At 32.9% G+C, this 27401-nt stretch overlaps 1 protein-coding gene across 1 annotated transcript in view; it reads right to left on the bottom strand.

Moving 5' to 3' along the window:
• CDH9 (cadherin 9) overlaps positions 1–26990 on the bottom strand; it is a 64193-nt gene extending 37203 nt beyond the window's left edge. Inside the window, exon 1 of the mRNA XM_028517943.2 lies at positions 26720–26990. Coding sequence (XP_028373744.1) covers positions 26720–26947 — 228 coding nt within the window. The 5' untranslated portion in view covers positions 26948–26990. The remainder of the gene's footprint in view (positions 1–26719) is intronic.
• Between the last annotated feature and the right edge of the window lie 411 nt (positions 26991–27401).

Here is a 27401-nt window from a genome sequence, read left to right as displayed (position 1 = left end):
TGTAAGGATAGAGGAGTAGGAGGATGCAATTACAAACACTTCACATTTCCACGCATGAAACCGTTTCCTCCATTATTCCTTATCCAGTGATGCCAGGGCAATTTAAAATTTTTGTATATATAATTAATGCCTAAGGTTTAATTTTGAAGTAATTGAATTTACCAGCTCATATTTCTAATGGTATTTAAGATGAGTCATAACATCAACCTTTATTGACTAATTAAAGCTACCTGTAAATTCAGTTCTATTATCAAGCAACAGGCTTGTCTTGGATCCTCTACCTGCCAAATCCCTAATCTGCTTAGAGACAGGGTGGAAAATGGCTGAGAACTGTAAGTAAGGCTGCTTTTATTAATATCTCCATAGGCAGATGACGTGCCAGCTAAATTAACAATCGATCTTAGGTGGAAAAATAATAAATATAAATGGGAGATATAGCAAAAGGAATAGGTACTCATAAAAAGATGAGTGCAGCAGGGAGGAATGTGTTTATGCAATTTCCAGGTGAGCATCTCAGGGCAAGAAAATGATACTCTTAGTTATCCCTTTCCAATCTAATAAGGACCAGTGGCAAGTGGGGGGAAAGACCTCAGTACTTGATATCCCTACCGAAGAAACACTGAACTCCTGCTCATTTGTCATTGCAAAAATACATGTAGTGACTTGATAATCACTGGCCCACTATTTAAAATGTTCTGTGGATATGGTAAGAGCTCATCTGTAGATTCTGAGTAGGACTAAAGTAACATTCCTGGAATGTTGTCAGCATGATGAAACAGTCTTGCTAACCCATATAAAGAGATTAAAAAAAAATCTCTTCTTTAGGAGACTGGTGATGGCTGGATATTGATCTTGAAAGAAAACAATGCTCTAATTAAATTAATTAATCAAGTAATAACTTTAGCAGAGCTGTCAACAGTGGTGGAAGAGGGCTTATTTGTTACACAAAAAGTCTATCTGATGTCATAATCCCTGGTGGCTTTAAGGGCCAGTAACTCTGTGGCTTAGTCAGCCAAATAAAAGGAATGCAATTTGGTCTTGGCTGCTGTGGCTCAGTGGATTGAACACCGGCCTGCAAACCAAAGTGTCACCAGTTCAAATTCCCAGTCAAGGCACATGTCAGGTTGCAGGCCAGGTCCCCAGTAGGGGGCGTGTGAGAGGCAAGCACACATTGATTTTTTCCCTCCCTTTCCTTCCCTCTAAAAAAATGAATAAATAAAATCTTAAAAAAAAAGGAAATGCAATTGTGTGAATACTATATTAAACTTCAGCAACAGTAAGACATCACATAAAACTATGGCTTTTATCATAGTTTTTAAAGTCCTGAATACTACAGATTAAAAAGTCTTTACAATGGTGTAACTCACTGAGTTTCACTAGATAGAGCAACAAGGTTTTGTTATTACACCTGGCAGCCAGTGTTCTAAACCCTTTCCTGTTTTAACTGCGATATTATTATACCCACAAACCAAATGTGACAAAGAATTCATAAAATGATGTTTTTTGGTTACCATCTCAGTCAGTTAGAATGTATGGTATACAGGGAAGTTACTATATTAATCTCTTTGGCAAACTTATAGGATGAACAAATGCTTCACAAATGGATTTATAGAATTAAATTAAAACTAGGCTTGTGTGAATGATAACTCTCCAGAATGAGAAAATATTTTATGATCTGAATAGAAGTCATCACTTTACAAAAGTCTTCTGAAAACTGTCCAGAAAAGGAAGAAAATTTGGCCTTATAAAAATTACACATTCAATAAATACATCAACGCATATAAAAATGTTCAAATGACCACGGCCACTGGGGAGATAAGAATAATTACACTGACAAAAGACTATTAAAATAACTCTGAAGGGATACCACCATGCTAAGAAGCTTTGCAAAGGAAATTATTATTAAATACGGTGTGAGTTAAGTCCATTTTATTGGTATGGTGTTATTAAGATTAATCTTTGTAGAAAATACAACACAAACTATAACACAGAGTATTGAAAACATCTTAGAAATACAGAAATATTGCCCCAGGATAGAGGATTGATGAGGAAGTCCAACAGTCCACCTACAACAGGTTTCCTTCATAGTACTGGAGAGAGGGTGAAATTAGGCTGGTGAACATGACTTCTCTTTTTGTAAGCATGCTGAAAAAATGCCCTAAAAACACTAATGTTATTTGGTAGAAGGAGAATATTTAACTTTAAAGTGCCATAGTGTTTAGTGGACTGTTAATGGTTTCGGGTTGCTTTTGCTACTTAAGTCAAGAATTTACAAGTAATGAGGCATACCCTCTGGAAAATGTCTCATAAGCTATGTGAGTACATAATGGAGATGCTTCATAACTTAAATGAAATGTTTTTTAAAAGCAGGTGACTGTCTATCTACTTAGGGACCTATTCTTTAGACATGTGCTAGAAATCCATTCCTTGGAGATTTGGGAACTTGCAATGAATACCTTGCACCTTCTCTCACTTTATGTTCTTCCATAGCTTGTACATGCCCTTGAAATTATCAGTAAAGCTTGATATTGGGCAATATGTCTTTCTATGCAAGTCTGACTTGACAATTCCTTATCACTTGTCTTTGCTCAGAAGGAAAGGACAATCATTAATCAATCCTTAATAGTGACATCCCAATGCTGTTCTCACAGATACCTCTTTCTGTGGTCCAGTCGTGCCCACAAAACTTTCATCTTCAACGCACAGGTACAGTTAAAATAAAAAACAAAATTATCTCTAAAAATTTAAATTTTCTGCTTTAAGACACTAATTCTCATTGAATTAACCCAAAATGTCTCCATTCCTTAAAAACACACAGTTTTAGTAGAGAAAAGTCAAAACTGAATACCAAGGCTGTTTAAAAATGGTAAGAAAATTAAAATAAATATGTAATTAAGAATCATGTTATATAATTAACACTCTATGTCGTATCAGCATAAAACATACTGGCCTCAGTGGATTTTTCTCATTGACTTCAGTGTAACCTTAGTGTTTATAGAAGCTTTTATGTTTCTACAACATATTTATACTCATTTCTTATTGCAAAACATTAAAGTTTATACTAATACATAATTTTCTTTAGAAAATCTAATAAGGTTAGTAATTTGACATACATAAACCTTATATCATTTTGATTTAATTACTACAGTGTGAATTTTAAGTGATAACTATCATTCTACTAAATTGTTCTCCATTATATTTCAAAAATATTTTTAAAGTAAAATCGATGCACTAATATTCTACAAGTGAATTCACAAAACATTTCTCTTAGTGTCATAGATGCTGCCCTAATAAATGTATCAGTATACAATGATGAGTTCTTATTTCTGTCTTCTATTTGTACTTTCTAAGTAGTTTACCTTGTCAAGTGGTTTTGTAGAGAAATTATATATAAGCACTCTCACAATGACATTTCATTCATAATTTTTACTGTCTTTTCAAATCTAATATTTCAATGCCTGCTTTTCATACTGTTAATGTGTCAAATAATCCACATTTTATTTTATATGGTCCAAACAGAGTTCTTTATTTCTCTCTTAGCCATCCTTGCACCTTGCCTTTTCCAGTACACTCCACTGTAGTCAATGGTGCTATCCTTTGTATGATTAATTACATCAAAATTATTTCCTTCTGCCCTGGCTGGCGTAGCTCAGTGGATTGAGTGCAGGCTGGGAACCAAAGTGCCCCAGGTTCAATTCCCAGCCAGGGTACATTCCTGGGTTGCAGGCCACAACCCCCAGCAACCGCACATTGATGTTTCTCTCTCTCTCTCTCTCTCTCTCTCTCTCTCTCTCTCTCTCTCTATCTCCCTCCCTTCCCTCTCTAAAAATAAATAAATAAAATCTTTAAAAAAAATTATTTCCTTCCTTTCTCTCTCATCTCCTTCATTCACTCTATCTGTAAACCTTGTCAATTCGATCTTTTCTATTAACTTCTCAGTTCAAGTCACCAACATTGACCACTTGAATAAGTAGCTTCCTATCCACTTTCCCTGAGTCTTTCTCCTTCAGATTCCGTGTTCCACATAACAATCAGAGTAATTTTTTTTCAAACTAGATTTAGTTTATATGAATCACTTGCTTTAAGCAGATCTATGGCTTTTCATTCCAATAACTCACTCTTCTCTCTCTCTACCTCTCCCTCCTCCACTGTCTGCCCCCCCCCCCCAAAAGATACATGCATACACACACATACCAAAGAAGCAAATAAAACCAAAAGATTACTGTGACTTCCAATAACCTACATGACTATCTCTTTCTCTACTTCTTCAAATTATCTACTCATTGTTTCCCTCCTCACTCACTAAACTATACCCATATTGGCTTACCATGTATCTCAATATAATTAATTGAGTATAAATTCTTTAGAGTGACAGATTAATTACCTTGCCCAAGGTCATGATAGACTTTTATTGCAAAAAGGTATTTAAAACAAGATTTCTTGACACCTCATTATTGTGTTTAATTCCTTTCTATAAGATATAAATTCCAATTAGCAGTAACACTTTCCACAGCTTCCTTCATTAGTGATTTAGTATCAATTTTGAGTATTAATTCTCTCTCTAACTAGAGTTCTGGAAAATTTAAATCTTTTTCTTTTTGGTAACTGCCCAACTGCCCCCATTTGGAAAAAAATTAATCATCACTCTGAGTCTTAAGAACTCCCTTTCTGTGGTAAAAATAAAAAATTATATACATAGTCATGGAGGAAGATTATACAGAACAGGTAGAAGTTGAGTATTAGTTCATATGCTTATAAGTCTGTAAAGACTACAATAATGTCCAAGTAGAGTTGGTTATTTTGAAATATGATGAAAATTATCATTGAGGTCAAACACTTCTATTAACTGAATGATCACAGGACCTACTCATTTTTAATGTGGGAAAAATAGGTAAAAAAAATATATATATATATATTTGATGGCAATTGCATTTGGACTCAATAAAGGAATCTGTAGAAAAATATGTAATATATAATCGGTCCATATTAGTTTTTATTTGTAAAAAGAAGTTCTGAAATATTCCCAAAGCAGTTTACTCAATTTAAAGCCCTCCAAAAACAGAATCACTGTGGAATGTTGGTGTGTGAGGTAGAAGAGAAAAGTTCCCTTAATTTTTTTAGAGGAGTTGACTGTGAAAAATAGTTAAATGGCTATGTTTATGTGGTAAGGTTAAGAATTTAATTTGTTGGCTTTAGAATTGCTGTTACATCTGAAATAAACATGTTCTGGTAAACAATTATAAGGAAATATAAGATAATTTTTAAGTTATAATAATTCCAACAAGATTTTTTAAACTAAAATGCTGTGTCATATGTCATCATAAAGTTCAATTTAAACTACAATTTACAACAAACTGTTAGGCTGTTTTTCTAAGCTGTTAAACACTTTCTGTCAACCAAAACCAACATCACTCTCTATTGTATGTCATCAACTATTCTCTTTCAGCTGTTTGCTCCCTCTCTTTTTGCAAGCATTAGCTCCCACTACCCAGAAAGTTTTCTCTATACTTCTTGAAGTATCATTTGCTGACTGTTCTTCAAGGCTCAGGTTAAATGTTACAATACGTAGAAGTATACATATATACTTGTACACCACTTCCTTATAGTGAAATTGGAACACTTCTTCTTATATAACTTCCATGTAACTTGTGTTACATTCCTGTTGCTGGTCTAAGAATTTCCACAATCTTAATGGCCTAAAGTAACATACATTTCTTATCTTACAGTTCTTACAGTTCTCTAAATGAGAAGTCCCACAGATCTAACAAGGTTAAAATCAAGTTATCAGCAGGAGTGCATTCCTTCTGGAAGCTCGGGCAATCCATTTCCTTGCTTGATTCCTTGGCTCTTAAGTTCCTTCCTCCATCTTCGAAACCAGCAGCAGCAGGTGAAGTGATTTTCACATGGTAGCTCTCTGAACCTTCTTTTATGGTTACATTCATACCTATCTGTCATCTATCTATCTATCTATCTATCTACCTCTCATCTATTTACTTATCTGTCATCTATCTATCTATCTACTCTATCATCTCTATTTTAAGAATAGCTGATTAGCAACCTCAATTTTCTTTTGCCATATAACACACTAAAATCACATATTCTAGATATGAGGATGTAGGGATACCATTCTTCCTTCCTATCACATATCTTCAGGTAGAGTTTCATACACTCATCTTTCTACAGTGAGCAGATACACTATTGCTATATCATACACTAGCTACACTAGGCTTCAGTATAGTGGAACGGTTCAAAAGGATGAATTTTTAGAGGCAGACAAACATATTTAAAATCCTAGATCTGCAATTGGTGCTATGGGATTTGAACAAGTAATTTAACCTTTCTTTATCTCCATAAAATCATGATAATATCAATCACTCTTAGAATTGAGGCTTAATTTTTCTTTAAAATATATGAAATAATAAAATACCTAAGCCATGGTTAGTGCTTAATAAATATTACACATAAATATCAGTAAAGTCCATAAAGTTGTCTTTTCCCCTGCTTTTTTCTTTGTCTATGAGGACATCTAATTAGTTTTGATCTTTAGTACTTAGCTTTTAACATTTTATTAAAATATTATGATGGGATTAATCTGAAAACTTCTGTACCTCCATTTTTTAATTTAATTTTCCTGCTTATTCAAAAATATAGAGTTAGTTGAATTTTTATATATTTTTTATTTCCAAGTAAAATACTAAAATAAATAAACTTTTTTTGAAATTTGTAATTGCATTTGCTATAAGACGGGCATTATTATTTCTATGAATATTTAGAATTATTTCTATGAATATTTAGAATTACTTCTATGAATATTTAGAATTACTTACCTAAATGACAAATTCAGTGCATAAGTATAGGTATTATGCAGATTCCACATTATACCATGATATGCTTGCTCTGCATAAAATTAATTAATATGTTCTGGAACTGCCTATGTTTTAAATAAATCATTACTATTTCACATATGATTATATTAACAAATTACCTCAAAGTCATGTGAGACTTCTGATTTAAAATGATAGAATAAGAGAACAAATTTAGATCCCCATTCTTTCTCTCTCATAAACAAACTGAAACAAGACAAAAGAAATGCTAAAATGAATGGATTGAAAATAATGTTGAGAATATGAACTGATGCATTAGTTAATTTTGGCCAATTCCCCGAGGAGAGCAAATGGGTGGGATTTACTAACACATGATTGTGAGAGAAGAGCCCGAATTCAGTGAACTACAACAAATAACAATCTAGTGAGGAACAGTGGAGTCTACTAGTTTTTAGTGCTATGGACCTCTTAGGTTAGCAGGCATGGAAAGTGAAAATGAGAAACATGAGCACTGAGGGAGTTCACCAAAGAATGATTTATCAAATGGTATTATCGATTAGTTGGTTTTTGGCACCCTTCTTCCCTAACCAACATTTAATTTGAAACAAGAGATATGCTTTCTAAGATATCAGAAGTCTTACAGTAATTTTCCTTATTTACCAGAAAGATGACTGACTTTTTTTTCCCTGCCAACTACCCACACATGCTTGCTAAAATAATGGCTCTCATTCTGTAGGGATCTTCCCTAAGCACAAAAGTGAGGTTCACCTAGAAAGTAGGGGCTAGTGGACAAGATAGCAGTGATAGATATGAACAAAGAATGCTCATGACATGTTTGAAGGAAACTGGTGACTAGAAAGTAACTGAGATTAGAAAACTGAACTCAGAAGGGTCATCAAGGAACAAGTATGAAGGACCTGTAGACAAAGCCAAAGAGGGGAAGGATTGAGGGTGGGAGGTGGGGGTGGATGGGGTGGGAGAAAGTGGTGGCAGGAAAATGGAGACAATTATATTTGAATAACAATAAAAATGCAAAAAAAAAAAAAAAGAGAAGATAGTGCCTCACTACAATGAAGACAAAATTACATTAAATAAATTCTAAATAGTGTGCTCACTGTACTCATAAAGAACTTAGGCTCACCAAGGAAAAATTTCCATTATAAAAGAAGAACAATTAGAAACACAGAAAGAATCTAGGTAGCAAAAATGTTAATAAGAATAACCAGACAAAAGTTGGAATAAAAATTAAATCAGGCCAAAAATTAACTCAAAATAGGTCAATGATCTAAGTTTAAGAGTTAAAAAAATAAAATTGTTAGAAGAAAATATAGAGTAAATCTCCATAACCTTGGATTTGGCAGTGTATTCTTAAATATGACACCAAAAACCCAAGCAAAGAAATAAAACATATGTAAATTGGATGTCTTAGAAAAGAAAAAAAAAAAAACAACAAAAAACTGTGTACATTAAAGACACTACCAGGAAGGTAAAAAAAAAAAAAAAGCTACATAATGGGAAAAAAAATTGCAAATATGTATTTGGCAAGGCTTTAATGTCCAGAATATACAAAAACTCTTATAAATTCACAACGAAAAGGTAAACAGCACAATTAAAAATAGTTTAATAAGTTGAATAGATTATTTTCCCAAGAATATACACAAAACAGCAACAAAAACATGAAAAATGCCCAATATTATTAGTCACTAGACCAGGGGTGTCAAACTCATTTTCACCGTGGGCCACATCAGCCTTGCGGTTGCCTTTAAAAGGCCGAATGTAGTTTTAGGACTGTATAAATGTAACTACTCCTTAACTAGGCACAAGGAGCTTGGCACTGCCGCTGGGTAGAAACAAGGAGCCTTTTATCCAGTTTTAGGCTGGATAAAACACGGTGGAGGGCCTGATTCGGCCTCAGGCCTTGTGTTTGTCACCTGTGCCCTAGAGAAATCCTCACTGAAACCACAATGAGTTGGCACTTTACACCAACTGTATAACTTTTGAAAATAAAATGGAAAATAACAAATCTAGGCAAGGGTGTGAAATTGGAATGCTTTAGTATTGCTGATGGTAATGTAAAACAGTTCACCTACCCTGAAAAATAGGTTAATGGTACCTCAGTAAGTTACAAATAGAATTATCATATGATCCAGCAATTCTACTCCTATAACATATGCCCAAAAGTTTGAAAGCATGTATTAAAATAAATATTCATATCCTAATGTTTGTAGCGGTATTATTCACAGGAGTAAAATGTGGAACCAAACATCCATCAATGGAGAATGACTAAAGAACATTTGGTATAGTTATACAATGGGATGTTATTCTACTGTAAAAATAAATAAAACACTGATACATACTATAATATAGATTACCTCAAAATATTATACTGAGTGAAAGAAGACAGAAATAAAATATAACACAATGTATAATTTTATTTATATAAAATATGCAGAAGAGGTAAATCCTTAGAGACTGAAAACAGGTTAGTTTTGGCAGGGTCTGGAGGTTGGGGGACCAGAGAGCAAATGTTTAGTACGTATGGAATTTCTTTTTGGGGTGATGAAATGTTTAGGAAATAGAGGTGATTGCTGCACATTAAAAATGTATTAAATTCCGTTGACTGGTGCATTTCAAAAGGTTTTTACATTAGTAATACTTCAACAAATTAAAATAAAGAGATAAAGCAACAAGTCATAGAAATTTGGATCTCTTTCATTTGACTTTGTTTCTCTTCTGTTGTCATGACATTTCACTACATAAAGAGAATCACCTCAGGGCTTCTAGTAAGGGCAAATAGGCAGTTCACCTGCAGGGGAATGTGCATTATATAAATACTAGACTTCTCATCAACAATCTTGAACACTAAATGATAAAAGAGTGATCAATGCTCTAAATGTTTATGTTCAAATTATTGCTAAATGTGAATTGTATACTCAGTACAGTTATTAATGAAATATGAGGATACTCCTGACTGGTGTAACTCAGTTGAATGTCCTCCCACAAAGCAAAAGTTTGCCAGTTCGATCCCAGTCAGGACACATGACTGGGACACATGACCCAGTCATTTCACCTGAGTCGCAGGTGAAATCTATGGTTAGGTTCCCAGGAGAGGCAACAAATTATTTCCCTCTTGCACTGGTATTTCTCTCCCCACCTCTCTGTCTCTCTGTCTCTCATCCTCCCCCTCTCTCTAAACATAAATAAATATGTAGATTTTTAAAAATAAGGATACAATCAAGACAATTCATGCACAGACGCAAAAAGCTTACATCTTGTTTCTAAAATAACTGAAAAGTTTACACATCACATTAATCATTCAAATTAGTAATGCAATTACAACACTGGGGTTTTTGGTTGGAAATAACATTTATAACTTTTGTTAACATAAAAAAATCAGTTACTTAAACATAAAATACTGTGGAAAGTATAAACAGTTCAATTAGAAAATACACACAAGATGTTCTTACTGACTTTTAACTGACCCTTCTTCACCAAGGCAGTCAGCCTCCTATCACTGGTAGTTTCCTAAACTACTGTCTTCTCTTCTTGTACTGCCCACCAACAGGATGGAGTCAAACAGAACAACAACAACAAACACTTTCTCCTTTTAACTTTTTGTTTTTAATGTTGTTGGTTTAAATTCTGACATAAAGATTTCACTTTCTAATAAGTTTATCAATTTTTCCAAAATATTTTATAATAAAAAAATCCTCTTGAGAGCTAAGTCAACATATTTTACAACAAAAACTATATTCTTTTTGAACAATATGCAGAATAGTTTCATGAGCATTAAAAAGTAAAAAAAAAGTATTACTCATTACTATTACTTGCAAATACAATTACAATGATACACATAAATACTGAGCAATAGTTGGTGAGACCCATTAAATCACATTAGAATTAATCACTTAGAACTTCTGGTAATGATATAATCTTTAATCTATAGCATTTAGAGCCCCCCCCTTTAGAGGTATAGGGCTTGCTTTGTCTGAAAGAAAATATAGAACATAAATAGTATCAAGATAATTTATATTCATTGTAGGATAACAGTGGATATAGCTTCTGGCTCCAGTCCCCTTTAAAGTGCCTATGGCAAAACTACTTTTAGGTTGATTTTGAATAAGACACTCATGCCTTAGACTCTCTCAAACTCTATATAGAAAAGATGGCCAACCACAAATTTATTGAATGGCAACTCTGTCTTCTCTGGTTTTTGGTGACAGCAACTATTCATTGCTGACATTTCAGTCTAGTACTTTATAGCTTGTTCCAAAGACTAAAGAAATATGTACATACATACACACACGTACAAACAAGTATATAAGGCAAAGTGAATATGAAGACCTCGTCTTACTGACCTAAAACAGAGACTAATATATCAGAAGGTATATATATGCAACAATTACCTGATATTTTTTGTCCTCCTAAAATTAAACTATGTACTTTTTCACTAAATAATCTATATCAGATAGCTTCTACATCCTTTTTAAAATGTTTCATGTGCTTGTTTTTCACTTGAATGAATAATTTTTTTGATATTTATACAATTTTCAATGAATGAATATTTAGGGTGATTCCTCTGTTATTTTCATTGGTTATTACATTGAGTGCTATAGTGAGTACTCTTAAAGATACATCTTCACATATTTCTAAGATTATATTTATGGGATAAATTTCTAGTGGGTGAATTGCTGCATCAGCTATTAATTATTTTCTTTGTTATTTGAGGATACTTATCACTAAAATGCACTTCAAAATCCCTTGACAAGTATCAAACTTTCTCATTTCACAACTCTTATTGGAGAAGAATTACATTTCACTCCTGCTTTGGTGTTGTTTTTGTTATTTTGAATAAAATAGAGAACCTGTTCTTATGTTAGCAGGCAGAAAATGATTTTCAGAATGATAATCATTTCAAATTTTTGAAATATCGGTATGATAAATTAGAACATGAAAGTAAGGCTAAAGCAGGGATTCTATTTAAGTGGCTTGTGAAAAAAATCAGCCCTTACCTTTGTATGTATGTCCCTGCTGCCTGTGCTCACTGTAAGCAAACGTTCATTGCAAACCCGAGATGTCTGAGCATAGAACCTGGAACTAACTGATACCAATGCATACTTGTAGAGTTTAATTGGACTGCATTGAAAATTTATCAGCCTACCAGCAAAATCAACAGAAGCAGAGCAAAATAAAATTCTAGGATTCCTGATGTCAGCAATGAAAAAAAGGAAAAATAATTAAAATAAATAATAAGCAGAGTTATCAGGTGAAGGAATTTTGAATTTTAAAAGTATCAGTAGAGCCCAATTAAACTCTACAACTCTGTATTGGTATCATTTAGTTCCAGGTACTATTCTAGGATATCTCAGGTTTGCAATGAATGTTTGCCTACAATAAGCACAGGGAGCAGGGACATACACAGAAAAGTAAGAGCCAATAATTTGAGAGGTGTTGTTTTTTCATCTTTTTGTTTATAGGTACAGTTTAACTTATTGTTTCTAATCTAAATACCAGTTTTTATAACCAATTAAACTTTTTCAAAGCTTATTGAAGAAATTACCATGAGGCACATCGGTTAGCAGTAAAGAATCATCCTCATAGGTGTATTCATAGTTTTGCTAACAACTTACTTAATCTTAGAAATGAGTGAAGAAAAGCAACTTCACTGTATCAGCATCTACACATACACATGATTTATGTGGTTCCATGTGCTCTGGAAACAGTTTCCCTACATTGGTTTTCTTGGACAGTCACGGTCAAGCTTCATTGTTTAAGTCACATCACATTTCTCAGGCTTGTTAGCCTAAGATAAACATAGAAAATAACTAAGTCACTGCAACACTGCAAAGAAAAATAATAGAATAACTGAGTACAAGCTAAAGTTGTTTCATTTGTAATCAGAATCTTCATTTCGCTGCCTTTCCTGAATTTTCTATATATATAGAATATATATATATATATTCTATATATATATAGAGAAAATATATATATTTTTCTATATATATATAAATATATATATATTTTACGTTAATTATTTGACAAAAAAACTAATTTTGCAAATTTGACCTTGTCCTGTATACCTGTATACAGGTATAAATAAGACAATTTCTTTCTTATAAATATCACCGAATACTACAGTGATTCAAACGTCACATATAAGTATGATAGAAATAGTCCTGGAATTGTCACATACAATTCAAAATGAATGTCAACACAAACTATTACTTTCTCTAAATTTTCTGATCTTTAGCAGAGAAAAGGATGTTAGCAACAAAACCCTCAGAAATACTACTGACAAGAAGAGGCCATTCTTATCACAATTCACACATTTGTTACCTTTTATTCTATGAAGTTCCTTTTGACATAAATGCAAACTTGGCTTCTTTTCAGCTTTATGCAAAACTAAAATGGGAACCTCTATTTCTAGACTTGACCAGAACATCGGAAAAGAGAAGGTACACTGTCCCATTTCAGAATTATTCACCATAAAAATGGCCAAGATGACGCACATATTACCAGGAGTGAAATGACATGAGAGAAGATTGGGATTCACTCATTGGTCATATTGTATCTCACAGAACACAAACAAAGATTATAGCTAGAATACATCATTTTCAAGAGGCAATTTTTATACTCTAGGGAGTGCTAACTACAGCAATGTATTATCACTCTTTCTTTTTCATTCCAACTTTAGAAAAATAATTCCTCAGTAGCAACAACTTTAAATAATATTATTCATTGTGTTTTCAATGCACAAAATCCATTAAATATAAACCTGCAAGTCAAAAAGAAGGAAATATAGACTGAATCATTATTATGTGACATATGTGTGTATGTTGTTAAAATCAACTTCATGGCTGGAATATTTTGACAAGAGAATTTACCATAAGATACTTGCTTGTGAAGTTGAATTTCCTTATAAAAAACAGCTGTTCTTACTATGATAACAAAGCAGTGTGTGTGTGTACATAAGCCAGCACTCCTCTTAGGATATTAACTGCAGCAAGGTAGAAGTAAGCTTATATTTTTATCCAGCTGTGAAGTGATACGTGCTCATGAGATGTGGCTTCAAATAGGATTATTGAATGTGTTCTCTGTATTAGTTCTATACAATGTCTTACATTTAGAGCTTAAGAAATTGCAAAGCTTAAGGCACCAAGATCCGAATACCCTGTGTATGATTCTGGTAGATATCTGATTGAATAAATAATATGTCATTTGCTTTTGTATGTTAGTTTGCAATCACCTCAATGACACTGATTCTATTTTGTGTTCTTTTACTGAAGAAGTTACTTGAAGATTAGTGGTATGAGCCATATTAACTATTGATTCATAGTTAAAATGGAATTTAAATTCATCACAAACATTTAATTATAAAATATTATCTATCAATTTAAAACTCTTTCATAACCAACACTTTTCAAATTATTCTAACAAGAAAATTCATTGAGTCCTGGATGGTGTAGCTCAGTGGATTGAGCACAGGCCTATACATTAAAGGGTCGCAGGTTTGATTCCCAGTCAGGGCACATGCCTGGGTTGCAGGCCAGGTCCCCAGTAGGGGTTGTGTGAGAGGCAACCACACATTGATGTTTCTTCCCCTCTCTTTCTCCTTCCCTTCCCCTCTCTCTAAAAATAAATAAATAAAACCTTTAAAAAGAAAAGAAAATTCACTAAGCTTAGTGTTTGTCTCTTCGCCTTAATGTACCCTTATGGAACATGTTTTAATGGATATTTTCTTGATTTTTTTCTTTGGGTTTGTATTGTGATCTCATTATCTCTTTTAATAGCATGTATATGTTTTAAGTTCAAAACAGTGTTTATAGTGCATTTTTATACTTCAAAGTACATCAAAAATGAACAAAAAAGAATATAAAGTTTGTTATTTAATATGTCTTATTTTACTTAAGTACCCCACATCATATATTTTAAAACTTATTTTTCCTCTCCTGTACCATTTTTTAAGATCATGTTTTCATATTAAGAAAAATCTATCTTTAGTGATTAAAATGATGATTCTGTACCTATACAGGTAAATTACCAAAGAGGTATGATACATGGGTTTTCTTCCCTTTGAAAAACTTCACTACAGAAGTTCAATGTGTTATATGCCTGTTCATTTTAGCTCTTATCGTGTGCTTAATCTGTGCAGTATTTATAATAGTGATGACAACATCACACAGTTTTATCGAAAAACCTGTGTTAAAAATAACATTGAAATGAGTGTTAATATGTACCAAGAATTGAACTAAGGGAAGGAGAAGTATCTGTATTTTCAAACAATAAACCATCTGAATATAATAGAGGACATTTTTGGAAATGCAGTAAAAACAAAACAGTGATGTGATGATTACTTTACATAACTCTTATATATACAATAAAATAAAGGATTGGATAATCAAAGATGATGAGAAATTAGTGCCCTGACTTCGGACCTTCACTCTCATTGATGTACTGGTGGAATAAGTGGAGATCGTCAGAACTGCACTGAAAAGAAGGGACATCAATCACTGATTCCACAGGCCCTCCCTCCTCCCTCCCTCTTTTCCTCTTTTCCTTTCTTCCTAGCACCCTTGGAGATGCAAAGGGGATTTTACTCTTTATTTTATCCCCACATTGGTTGACTTTTTAAAAATAAGTACTTTATTTTTTCTATGAAAGTTGAAACCTTTGTTTTGCAAAAAAATATTGAATTCTATTGTATACAAGGCACTGATAGAAGTCAAAATTTATTAATAATAAAGTCTTAAGTTCCGGACAATCTAATAATAGAAACAAGCTTTTTAAATTGTAAAATATACACCATGCTCAGTAACCATCTTCAGTATTTTTAGTGTATAATCCATTGGCATTAATTACATTCACACTGTTGTGCAACCATCACCATTATCCATCTCTAGGACTTTCTTATCACCCCAAACCGAAACCCTGTACCATTGAATGGCCTCTGCCTGTTCTCCTTACAGAGGCTACTTTCTAGTCATGGGGTTGGGGACAATGTGTAACTAGAGCCCAAGGAGAAAGAAGTGGTAGTGTTGAGCTGTGGAGATGGTTAACTTTGGGTCTGCTGCAGTAGCTGGAAACTGGAGGGCATACTCATAAGGAGGAGGGAGTCACAGAGATTTGATCCTGCAAGGCTCTGTTAAAATCCCCAAATATTTAGCTGATGTCTAAACTTCATGTGAATAAGATAAATCTCGAAGTAAGATAGATAATGTCAGCAAGAATGCTAAGAAACTAAACAGAAATTTGATAAGCAGAGAACAGAAGTGAGAATTGAATCCTTGCCAAGTCAGTGTGGCTTCGCAAGTACTGCAAGTCTCCTGTAGTATTTAAAAAAGGTAAGTCCTAGAAGCAATAAGCAAATGGAAATAGTTCTACTATAACATAAAACCTTTATAAACCAAGTGATGGAACAAATCAGATACAATATTGATAATTGGTAAAAGTGCTGAATAGTGTGTAGAATTATTTCACACAATTTGAGTGACCCAACATTTTAAATTATTTTGAAATAAGTTAAAGAAACACATAGAAATCTTGATTGGAATACATTTAATCTTTACATTTTTTTGTCTTCTAATCTGTAAGTATAGTGTATTTCTCCTTTTAAATCTCCTTTAATGTTTCTAGCATTTGTTGATTAATCTTAATCTGTGAGAGTCCCACAATGTGCATAACATCATCTCCCCTTTGCACTTTATGCCACTCTGGATTGGAGTGGTTTAAATCTACATTTCCTAATGAGATGAGGACTTAATAACTTGGATAACTGCAGCAGGCTTGGATATCATCTTCTTTGAAATAGCTATCCAAACATTTGCCATTTTTTATATACCTGTTCATATTTTTTATTGTTTTATAGACTTCTGTAGGTCTGTTAGTATTTGTCCTATGTATTATTACCTGGATTATATGTTCTAAAATTATCTTCTCCCATTTGTAGGTATCCTATCCTCTTATACCTCTAGGTGATTATTTCATCTCTATAACCTTAGAATTAGGAAACTGTCTAATATATCATAACAAAGTTACAAACCTTAAAAAGTTAACAATATGATTCTATTTAACATTAAAATGTCAATATGTCAATTATTCTAATAATATATTTATTGTAATTTCCCATTTAAACCAAGGATTCAATCCAGGATCACATATTTTCTTAAATAGGTAGGTCTTTTTAATCTCATAAATCTGAAATAGTTTTAGAAACTAGTGAAAACTGAAAAGCTAATTTTAAAAGTTTTATGAAAATGCAAAAGACCTTGAAAAACACAGTGAAAAAAGAGAAACATGGTTGGGAAATTTAAATGACCAGTTTAAAAAAATTACTTCAATAATTAAGGCAGCTTGGTATCAGCACACAGATTAACAAAAGATAAAAAAAAAATGACTAGAAATACATGCACACACAAACAAACATGTGAATTTTTTACAGGCCATTGTAATTAGATACATACATGATTTTTTAAAAGTAATGATGCTTGTGCACCTCCAGATCTTCATGGACCCTTTGATCTAGTCCATAAATGAATTCAAATTCGCTTATAGGCCTAATTATGATACATAAAATTACCTGAACACTGAGCAAATGTTTCTTAAATAGGCACCAAAATTAATAACCTTAAGAGTTTAATAAATTGAACTGAATTAAAAGTAATAAACTTTGTTCAGCAAAAGACACTATAACAGCAATGAAAAAAGTAACCTGAAATTGGAAGAAAATAATTTCCATATCTCTATCTAATAAATGACTTGTATGTAGTATAAATAAAGAGCTTTATGAAATGACAAGAGAAAGTTAGGTAACAATAAAAAAATTGAGTAAGTGCCTATGCATTCAATTCAAAACTAAGGTCTCCAATTGTTCAATATAAAATGAAAACATGCCTAACTTGAAAATTTTCAGTGTCATTCAAATTAAAACTACAATGAAATAGTACTACACATCACCAAAAAAGATTAAATTTTTAAAAATATATAATAACAATATAAAACATTAGTAAGTATGTGGAGTAAATGGAATTCTCACAAATTCCTGGGTAGAGTAATTTTGTACAATCTTTTGGAAAACCTTTTGCTAGCATCTGCTAACAACATATGTCTACTCCATGATGTAGCGAACCCATTGCTGAAATATGCCCAAAGGGAAAAATTTCATATGTGAAAATAATGATGTATAAAATTTTATAGCATTTTTATAATAATCTCCATTTAGAAGCACATCTATCAGCTATTGATAGTAGAACAAATAATTGTGGTACATTTATACAATGGAAAACTGTATTGCCTATAGAAATTTAATCCTATTCACAGTGTCATCAATAAACTCATCCCCATGATGTTGATTGATAGAAGCCAGACATGGCATTTAAACCCACACATATTAAACTCAAGGACTGTCAAACTTCTCATAAAGGATTGGAGTCAGCGAAGTGGTTGCCTCTAGGGTATTGATTAGAAAGTCATGAATGACAGGGTGCATTCCTGGATGGCCAATTTTCTACATCCTGGCCTTGGTTCTATTAACATAGGTATATACAAATGTAAAATCTCTTTGTCATGATTAGGATGTACATATATTAACTTATACATATGCATCTTTGAATAAGAAAGTTGTCAATATAAATGCATAGAAACACCCACATGTTCATTAAAGTTTTTGTCTATTGATTCAGAATTATTTGTCCAGAGTCATTATTTGTGTTATGGTCAGCATAGCTTAATGATGGGCATATGTTCTGAGAAATGCATCATTAAATGATTTGGTTGCATAAGCATGGTGGAATGAAATAACACAAACTCAGATGGTATGGCCTACTACACACCTAAGATAGATGGTATAACCTATTGCTCCTAGGCTAAATACCTATGCAGTATATAACTTTACTGAATAATGTAGTCAATTATGACACAATGGTAAGTGCTGTGCATCTACAGATGTCTAAACATAAAAAGATACAGTAAAATATGGCATAAAAGAGTATGTGCGCATATATGTGCCTTCCTTGGTGGGACTGGAGGGGGGACTGTGGAGAAAGGGGCCTGTGGAGAGAGAATAGACTTCAGGAGGGGGAAGGGAGGGAGGAAGGGAGAAGGGGAAGGAAGAGGAGGGGAGAGAATCAAGAGCAGAGTTCAAAGAGACCCAAAGAACAAAGCTAGAGAGGAATTGTAGTTAGGAGGAGAGGGAGAGGTGAGAAAGGGAGGGGAAGGTGGAGGGAGGGGTGGAGGAGGGAGAGAGCATGGAAGGGAAGAACAAGGCACGGAACTGGGAAACAAAAGAAGGGAAGTGAGTTTGTGTGCACAAGTCGGTGCATGTGTGTGCTCAGAGATCAACATCCAGGGCTGTCATGATGACTAAAGATGGAGAGGAAGAAATCTGGGAACAGAGGAAGCCAGAGAAAAGATAGCCCTAAACTTTGAATACATTCAACATGTTACAGGTAGCTGACTTTTACACTGATAATTCATACAGTAAGACTCCAAGAAATTCAGCCATAAGGTTAAAAACTGAGCAGAGATCTTACACTACAAGTAATGTAAAAAGAAGTCTTCAGGTTGAGAAAAATGATAGCAACAGAAATTCAGATCTATGCAAATGTGTAACATGTACTGACTGGAAAGGTAATAATATGAACTATAACATTATAATATAATATAAGCAATATAAGTAATACAATATTCTTTTTGTAAGTTTTTCAATAAATATTAAAATGCTTAGAATAAAGATTAGTAATGTGTGATGAATTTTATAGTATATACAGAAGGAAGTACATGACAAAAATAATTTCCCCTGTCCCACAGGGGAAATTAAATTATACTATTGTACAATTATTTCATCATATACTAAAACATATAACATTAATTTATATTATACCAAGTTCAGGATTCTTTATAAAGAGCATAAATTCAGGTATTTTTTAAGTCCTGAATTCACCCAAATAAGTTAGAAAGCAAACACAAAAGTTTAAAGAACAGTGGGATAAATGAAAACAAGAAAATAGTAGACTTAAATTCAAATGAATCAATAATTACATTATACACCCTGGTTTGTGTGGCTCAGTAAATTGAGTGCAGACCTGCAAACCAAAGGGTCATTGGTTTGATTCTCAGTCAGGGCATGTGTCTGGATTGCAGCCCAGGTCCCCAGTAGGGGGAGCTCAAGAGGCAACCGCACACTAATATTTCTTTCCCTCTCTTTCTCCCTCCCTTACACTCTCTCTAAAAATGAATAAAATTTAAAATCTTTAGAAATTAATTTCATTATCTGTGTATATAAATGGACTTCACTTTTTAAATGAATGTTAAAGATTTTCAGAGTGGAAAAAAACATAAATCAAATTTTAGCTCTTTACAAAACTGAGTTTTAAATAAAATTACACAGAAAGCTTGAAAGCAGAAAGATAGAAAAAGATATAACACCACAAACACAATCATAAAAGTACTGGTGTGGGTAAGTTTGCGTCAGAGAAGGTAAACTTTAAACAGGTAGTATTATCAAACATAAAGAGCCCTATTTTATAATAATAAAACATCAATTAATCAGAAACATAAGAAATAATTGGCTATTCACTTGATGATTGCATAAAAATGAAGGAATAAAATGACCAAGGTAGAGAAAGAAATTGAAAAATGAACTATTTATGTTATTCTTGATGGTGCTTGTGCTTAAATATGTGTTTTTCTATTCCTCTCTGTGTTTTCTCCTGAAGATTTATTCTATTTTAGTCTTTCTTTCTTTCTTTCTTTTTCTTTCTTTCTTTCTTTCTTTCTTTCTTTCTTTCTTTCTTTCTTTCTTTCTTTCTTTCTTCCTCTCTCTCTCTCTCTCTCTCTCTCTCTCTCTCTCTTTCTTTCTTTTTCTTTCTCTCATTAACACTGATGAGTATGTAAGGGTAGATTTGATGTTCTACAAGTCTGGAAATAGGATATAATGTTGGAGTATTAGAAACAGTGTTAAAGTACTGAAATGAATGTCAGGGAAATCACACATAATTTGTAATCATACTAATAAACATTTTCTACCACATTCTAATTGTTTTCAATGGTTTAACAGTTATTTATATTCCAGCAAAAAAAAATCATTAATATTTTAAATGCAAATATTTCTAAGAGTAGTTACAGTTCCCTTCCTTATTCAGTTGGAATTTGTTTAATCTTATCCTTTAATCATGAATACCTTTTTGAAATTTTCTGTGTTAAGGGCATAGAAATTACTCCGGAGTGAAAGCAAATCTAAAGTATGTGCTGTTTGAGAGCAAGAGAGCAAAACAGGAGCAGCGTGGCTGCAGTTAGGACCCCCAAGTACAATGGAAATACAGGAAGGAGTTGAGTTTGGCACAAAATCTGTCAGGAAAAGGGAATACACTTATTTTAAATTTTCTCTGCTCTTTCTGTGTTTCATAGTGTCAGTCTCTCAGGACTCAGGTTATAAAAGCTCAATAAAGGTCTACTCGGAGCACATGAATGAATTTTGAGCATGTATATAATGTCAAACACTTTGGAGAACTAAAACCCAACACAGATTCAAAGGTCACAGATTCTAGGTGGTAAAATAACAGGCCAGAATAATTAAAATTGTGCCGTGAATAAGATTTTGATAGGTGATATAATTTTGATGAGAAATTCTAGCTGGGGAGAAGGAAGGTGGGCTTTATGTGACAGGACACATTTGATGTAAATGTGTAAAACAAGAAGAGAAACAATCGTGGAAAGGGTGCTTAGATATGTCCTGGCAAAAGGTCTGTGAACATAATTAGATATCGGTCAAGTATAAGGGAGGAGGAAGTTTTATCCTGAGACTAAGACTATTACTAAAACTACATAGTTAGAGTAACACAAAACAGAGGCTGAAATGTTTAATGGTATTGAATACTTTGAATCATATTTAAGTAACTTTGAGTTATTTTTCTATAGATATTTTGTCCGAGATACAGGTATCATTCAAGAAAGAGTATGCAATATATTTTGAAAATTAAAATAAATTCATGTAAAAAGGCTATTTAGTGTACTATACTATGCAGTGATGTGATTATACAGTACTGGCAGTAAGAATTAAATGATAGTATTCTATCATAAAAGCAGATTTTTATATAACTCACGTGAAATAAGCATTAGTGCATTCTCCTGAGAACCTAGTCTTAATGCCTAATATTTTTCTCATGTGTTCCTAGTTTTAAACAACCAACCTATAAAGAGAATTTGGGGATACAAGGTACTTTCAAATCAGAAGCAGCTGCTATATGTACTGCACCATGAAAAATGGCATTCTAAAACCTTTATACACGTAATTTATTTTGATTCTGAAAAACACTGTAATACTATAAAAAATTTTCAAACATCTTGCAGGAAATTTGAGACTTTGTTCCTTTGTCTACACATATCAAACTGCCATATTCTAAAGCTTAAAAGAAACCTGTGTATCCAAATACATTATTTCATGTATGCTTTAGGAAAATATCAATGTTTAGTGCTTATGCCAACATAGATAAGTACAAATGCTTGATCACTCAACAGTTTGATAACTTAATTTAATATAAATCAGATTCTTATCTGGAGTTGGTATCTGTGTTCCATTGTTTTAGTTAACATCTAAACCAATTCTATTGAATTTTTACAAAAGCTTGATAAATGTTAAAATCCTCTTCCATTCTAAGATTGTATGGCTACACTAATCATGATTTTAGATAGGGAATAGTAATTTTTAATAAAAACTATGAAAAAATGATAGCTAACTCTGTAAGAAAGATATATAATATTCAGATGGTGACTACTTATAGACAGTTCCTGGATACTATGCCCATTGCCTTGAGCAAAGTAAGTGGGAAAAACATAGCTTTGAATTAAAATGCTATGAGCATTTATAGCTTTGAATGCTCAATTAACTTGATATTTCAAAATCGTTTTATATAACCTAATGTTTTCCTTAAAAATAAATAAGTGCTATACCTGTAATTTTGGCATCTTTTCATTCAATAAATGAGCTTTAATAACCAGGTATTAAAATCAAATACTTAAATTCTGCTAATTTTAATAACAATAGGCATATGATCAATTAGTGATTAATCCATAACAACTAGGGATTCTTCAGGAACTAAATCTAATTGCAAAGAAGCAAATGCATATGAAAATTCTCAAACAGATAAGTAGAAGCCTTTGCTATACTTCTGTTAAATGTATTTTAATTTGTCTCAAGTAGCGTTACTAGTCTGCCTAAGTAATTCAGTCACATGTACTTATTCAAATTATAGGGAAGGTACACGGCAATTGCTATGACTTTGTAATCCTCTTAAGTAAATACCAATGGTTTCTCTTGGTACAGGAAACAGAATTGGTAAATATCTGACAGTTTCAGCCAGAAGTAAGCAACCAAACTCCAGATGGTATTATTGAGAAAAACAAAAATTGCTCTTAATTTCTCTCAACACTTCTGACTTTTCTCTCCTATATTGCAACTATCTGAAATGACATACAAACATTCTATAGTATTTCCTTATAAAAATATTATCGTGGTTTATTTTCTTGCTCCTTCAGTCCATCCTGACAATGAAAGCAAATTTATCATCCCAGACTGGGTTCCACCCATAATGCATTTGTACAAAAGTTTTCAGCAGGGACTCACATATTATGCTGTTATGTAAAAACAATTCAGCCTGGAATTTGGGCCCTTTTATGGTATTGGTCTATACTTAACCCATTGGACTAGCCTGTGGAGGTGGGGGGGCTGTGAGTCTTTTATCAGGCCCTAAGCAATCCCCCCTCCTTGGATTAGCCACAGGCAATTTTTTATTACATTTTTACTAGCTCCTCCAGCCCACAGTCACAGCCTACTCCACAATCTTAGAATATATCAGAAATTTGGACTTAAATAAATCTTAATGATAATTTAATTTAACCTAACAAGAATCTGATATTTAGGAAGTTTAATTGACTTCTAAACTCTGCATAATTATTAAATGGTGTAACCATGACTGAACCTTGGAAGTTGCATGCGTGTAAGTGTGCATACATAGCTTGTATTAAACCTTGTTAGTACCACTTTCTTTGTTCTAAAACTGTTTCCTTTAAATTCAGAGTCAAACCCTGAGTTTTGCAGTCAAGGATCATGTATTTTTCTGACATTATACAATTTTATATAACCTATAAATTAGTATGGGTCTTATTTTTCTGGAATACTTAGTTTCTGTAAAATTAAGAAAAAATGTAAAAATCTCTTCCCATTAGAAGTTACCTATTCTTTCCCAATGCTGGTGGTATACAGTGAATATGGTAAGCCTCTACTTCACATGGGATATTGTCAGCACAGGAGATCTGAGAAGACCGGGCTTGTGTTTACCCAGGACAACCAGAGAGGTGTGATCAAAAAGACAATCTGTGTTGATGTTCAAGCAGTTAAATCTTCATCAAAACTCATGTGTTTCAACCAAGTTCAGGGTAAGAGTCTAGCTAGGCTCTGTATACACAAATGAATAATAATGGCAAAAGTCTGGAGAGCAGAGTAGGAGAGGATTTACAGACCCTAACAGGCCGAAGGAAGGCTAAGAAGTAGTTAGAAAGGCACTTTTATGGTGAAATAAATATGTGGTGTATGGCATATCTAAGACAGGGCCTTATTACAAAGGAGAGAAAGTAATTTTTTTACAAAGTAGCATAGATGTTTTCATTGAAATTTCTCTTTCATGTGCAGATTGTTTCCCATGGATAACATAAAATAGTTGACACAGATTTTATTTTGTTCTTCTCAGTTGAGAAAAGTTATGATTATTATGTATGGGCTTCCCATTTTGGCTCATGATCTGGCTGTAAAAGATAATTGAACACCTTAGTTTGTTGGTAGGTAAACACACAGGTTATTTTCCCAAAATAATTGGTAAGATTTAATGAAAAGTAATTAAAAAAAACTATATATCCACTGTTAGTAGCTACCTCTGGCAGATTATAGAATTAATTAAAAATAAGAAAAATGGTACAAAAATATCTACAGCATAATGTATATTTTATTTACTGATTTTAGAGAATGAGAGAAACATCCATTTGTTGTTCCACTTATTTATGAAATCACCGGTTGATTCTTTTATGTGCCCTGACCAGGAGTCAAACCTGCAACCTTGCTGCACTGAGGCAATGCTTTAACCAACTGAATTACCCAGCCAAGGCCTGATGCAATGTACATTTTAAAATATCAGTGCAGCAATGGTGGTTGATTAATCAATGAACACTCAATTTTTAAACAGAAATCATTTTTTGTTTACAGCTAAAAATAAAAGCTTGCAGTGTGGCCTTGATTGTCTTAAGATTGTGAGCGTCTCCTTTTATATGTCCCTATATCTGTGAGTCTCCCAGGATGAAACCCTTTATATAAGGCCCCATGAACGAAATGTGTCCTTTATACATTGCCTTAGAAAAAGAAACATAAAGCAATTTCAAATTCTTTGACATAAAAATATCTGTCAGTTGAACTTGAAATATCAGGATGTTGGTTATTAAGTATGGAATGAAAAGTGATGTTTAAAGTGGGTTGCTGGAGGATGCCAGATGACTAACCTGAGGAGAAATAGGAGAGACAAAGAAATCATCAGGTGAGCTGTATGGGGCAAAATGAATCTGACCTACGAAACCAGAGGAGACAGATTTCAACAGAAGTGGAAATAATAGACTTCTGAGAAAGGAAGCTGCATCTGAAAAAATATATACTGTCATGCACAAAAAAATAAAGAGTCAGATTAAGGTTCTGGAAAATTCATAAATAAAGGTATGTCTTGTTTAAAAGCAACAGGCATAACTTTGGTGACATCAGGTCCTTCTTTGTTATAGTTTAAGCCTGGTCTATCATATTTGTCTGAGGTTGCAGTGAATCAATCAATACTCATGTCATTATAATAATTTCTATTATCACATGCTAAGAATCAAGAAAAATAAACAAGGATCTATGGGAAATAGGCATTCAAAACAAAATTGTTTAGCATGTTTTATTCTCATGATTTGAAATTAGCGGGCATAAATAGGGGATGATCACAATGAATACAGGAATTGCCTGGCATATAAAGTAGTGTGAATGAGATAGTTAAGGCAGAGATAGATAAAGAGAAAACTTTGGGCATCAGAAGAATCATGTTACATAATCTGAGACACAGAAGAGAGGGAGAAAGGTAATGAATCTGTTTCTCAAAATTGAATTCAAGAAGGGAATAACATATCCTCCATTGTCATTTGCTCCCAACTGCTGATGAGCAACATCAACACTCTACAGAAGGATAATGAGCAACATCATCCTGCTACTAGAAAGCTATTAAATCTTTCTAAAGCAAGTTTCTTTTTTCTTTTTTTTTTTCTTTTCTTCCTCCTTCTGCCTCAAACCCTTTGGTCTGGACTATAAGCAGGGACTAGTTCAGTTTAACTTGATATTAAGAAACAGGAGCATCTACAAGTATTTGTGTCCATTTACTTCTCATACATATCATACTATTCTTAATTATAATAAGTTATTCATCGATAGGGAAAAATATAATTTTGTGATTTTTGGTATAATTGCTTTTGTATTGTGACCTATAACACTCTAGTTATCTCTTATCCATGATTTAAATTAAATTTCAAAGAAAGTTTTTAATTGTTTAGATGCACATATAAGATTAAATCTTATCTAGTTGATTAATAATAAATCAAGTCCATATATAACTTATTTCAGTTTGAGGCATACTATGAATACAGACTTACATTTAACTAGTCAAATCACATTCCTGCCCCTACCCTACTGAAATATTGTGCAATATCATGCCTTTTGCAGATCATAATTAGCCAAATATTTTTGAGTAATCATTAGTGATGTGAAACATTACTGTAAAAAAAAAATAAAATTGCTGCCACTTTCAGCTTCTAGATTATCACGTAAACATCCTTACCTTGCCCACATACTGGGTATCTGTTCCTGTGTACTCTTCCAACAAGAAGAACTGATTCCACATCCAGCCACGCTTGGTGCGACGTAGCATTTTACCATCATCTTTTGTCAGACTCAGTATCGTTTTGCTTGGTAAACCACTGTTAGCTTTTTCTTGTAATGGAATAGCATCAACTGTATAAAACATATAGGTCCAGATGAATAGTGGTAGGCAATGGTAAGTCCTCATTATCTGCGGCTTCAGCAGGATATCAAATTCAATGTACCGTCTATTTCCCCTGAGGAGTAGGGGGAGAAAATGGTTTGTTAGCTTGTGTTTCACTTTAAAATAACCTGTAAACTGTAAAAAATTTTCTAAATGTTATTTAAATTTTATGTATAAAATGTTACATATACACCATTTTTCTATGTACCATCGTAAACTATTCTCTAAACCTCATATAGATAAGTTGGAAGACATATGTAACACAAGCAAACTAAACAGGAAGTCAATCACTGACTTTAATATAGTAACTATAATGCATACAAAAGTGATTTATTTGTAATTTAAAATATTAAATATTTTGAACAACTAATCTTTACAATATATCAAAGATCATCCTGAGCCTTGCTTAAGATTAATAAAAGTGGGTTGTTTATTAAAATATTCATGTATGTGAAACTATATACTTTAACACTGTTTT

This window comes from Phyllostomus discolor, chromosome 3, assembly GCF_004126475.2.
Source record: "Phyllostomus discolor isolate MPI-MPIP mPhyDis1 chromosome 3, mPhyDis1.pri.v3, whole genome shotgun sequence".
Classification (NCBI taxonomy): domain Eukaryota; kingdom Metazoa; phylum Chordata; class Mammalia; order Chiroptera; family Phyllostomidae; genus Phyllostomus; species Phyllostomus discolor.
This window is presented reverse-complemented; position numbering and strand designations above follow the sequence as displayed.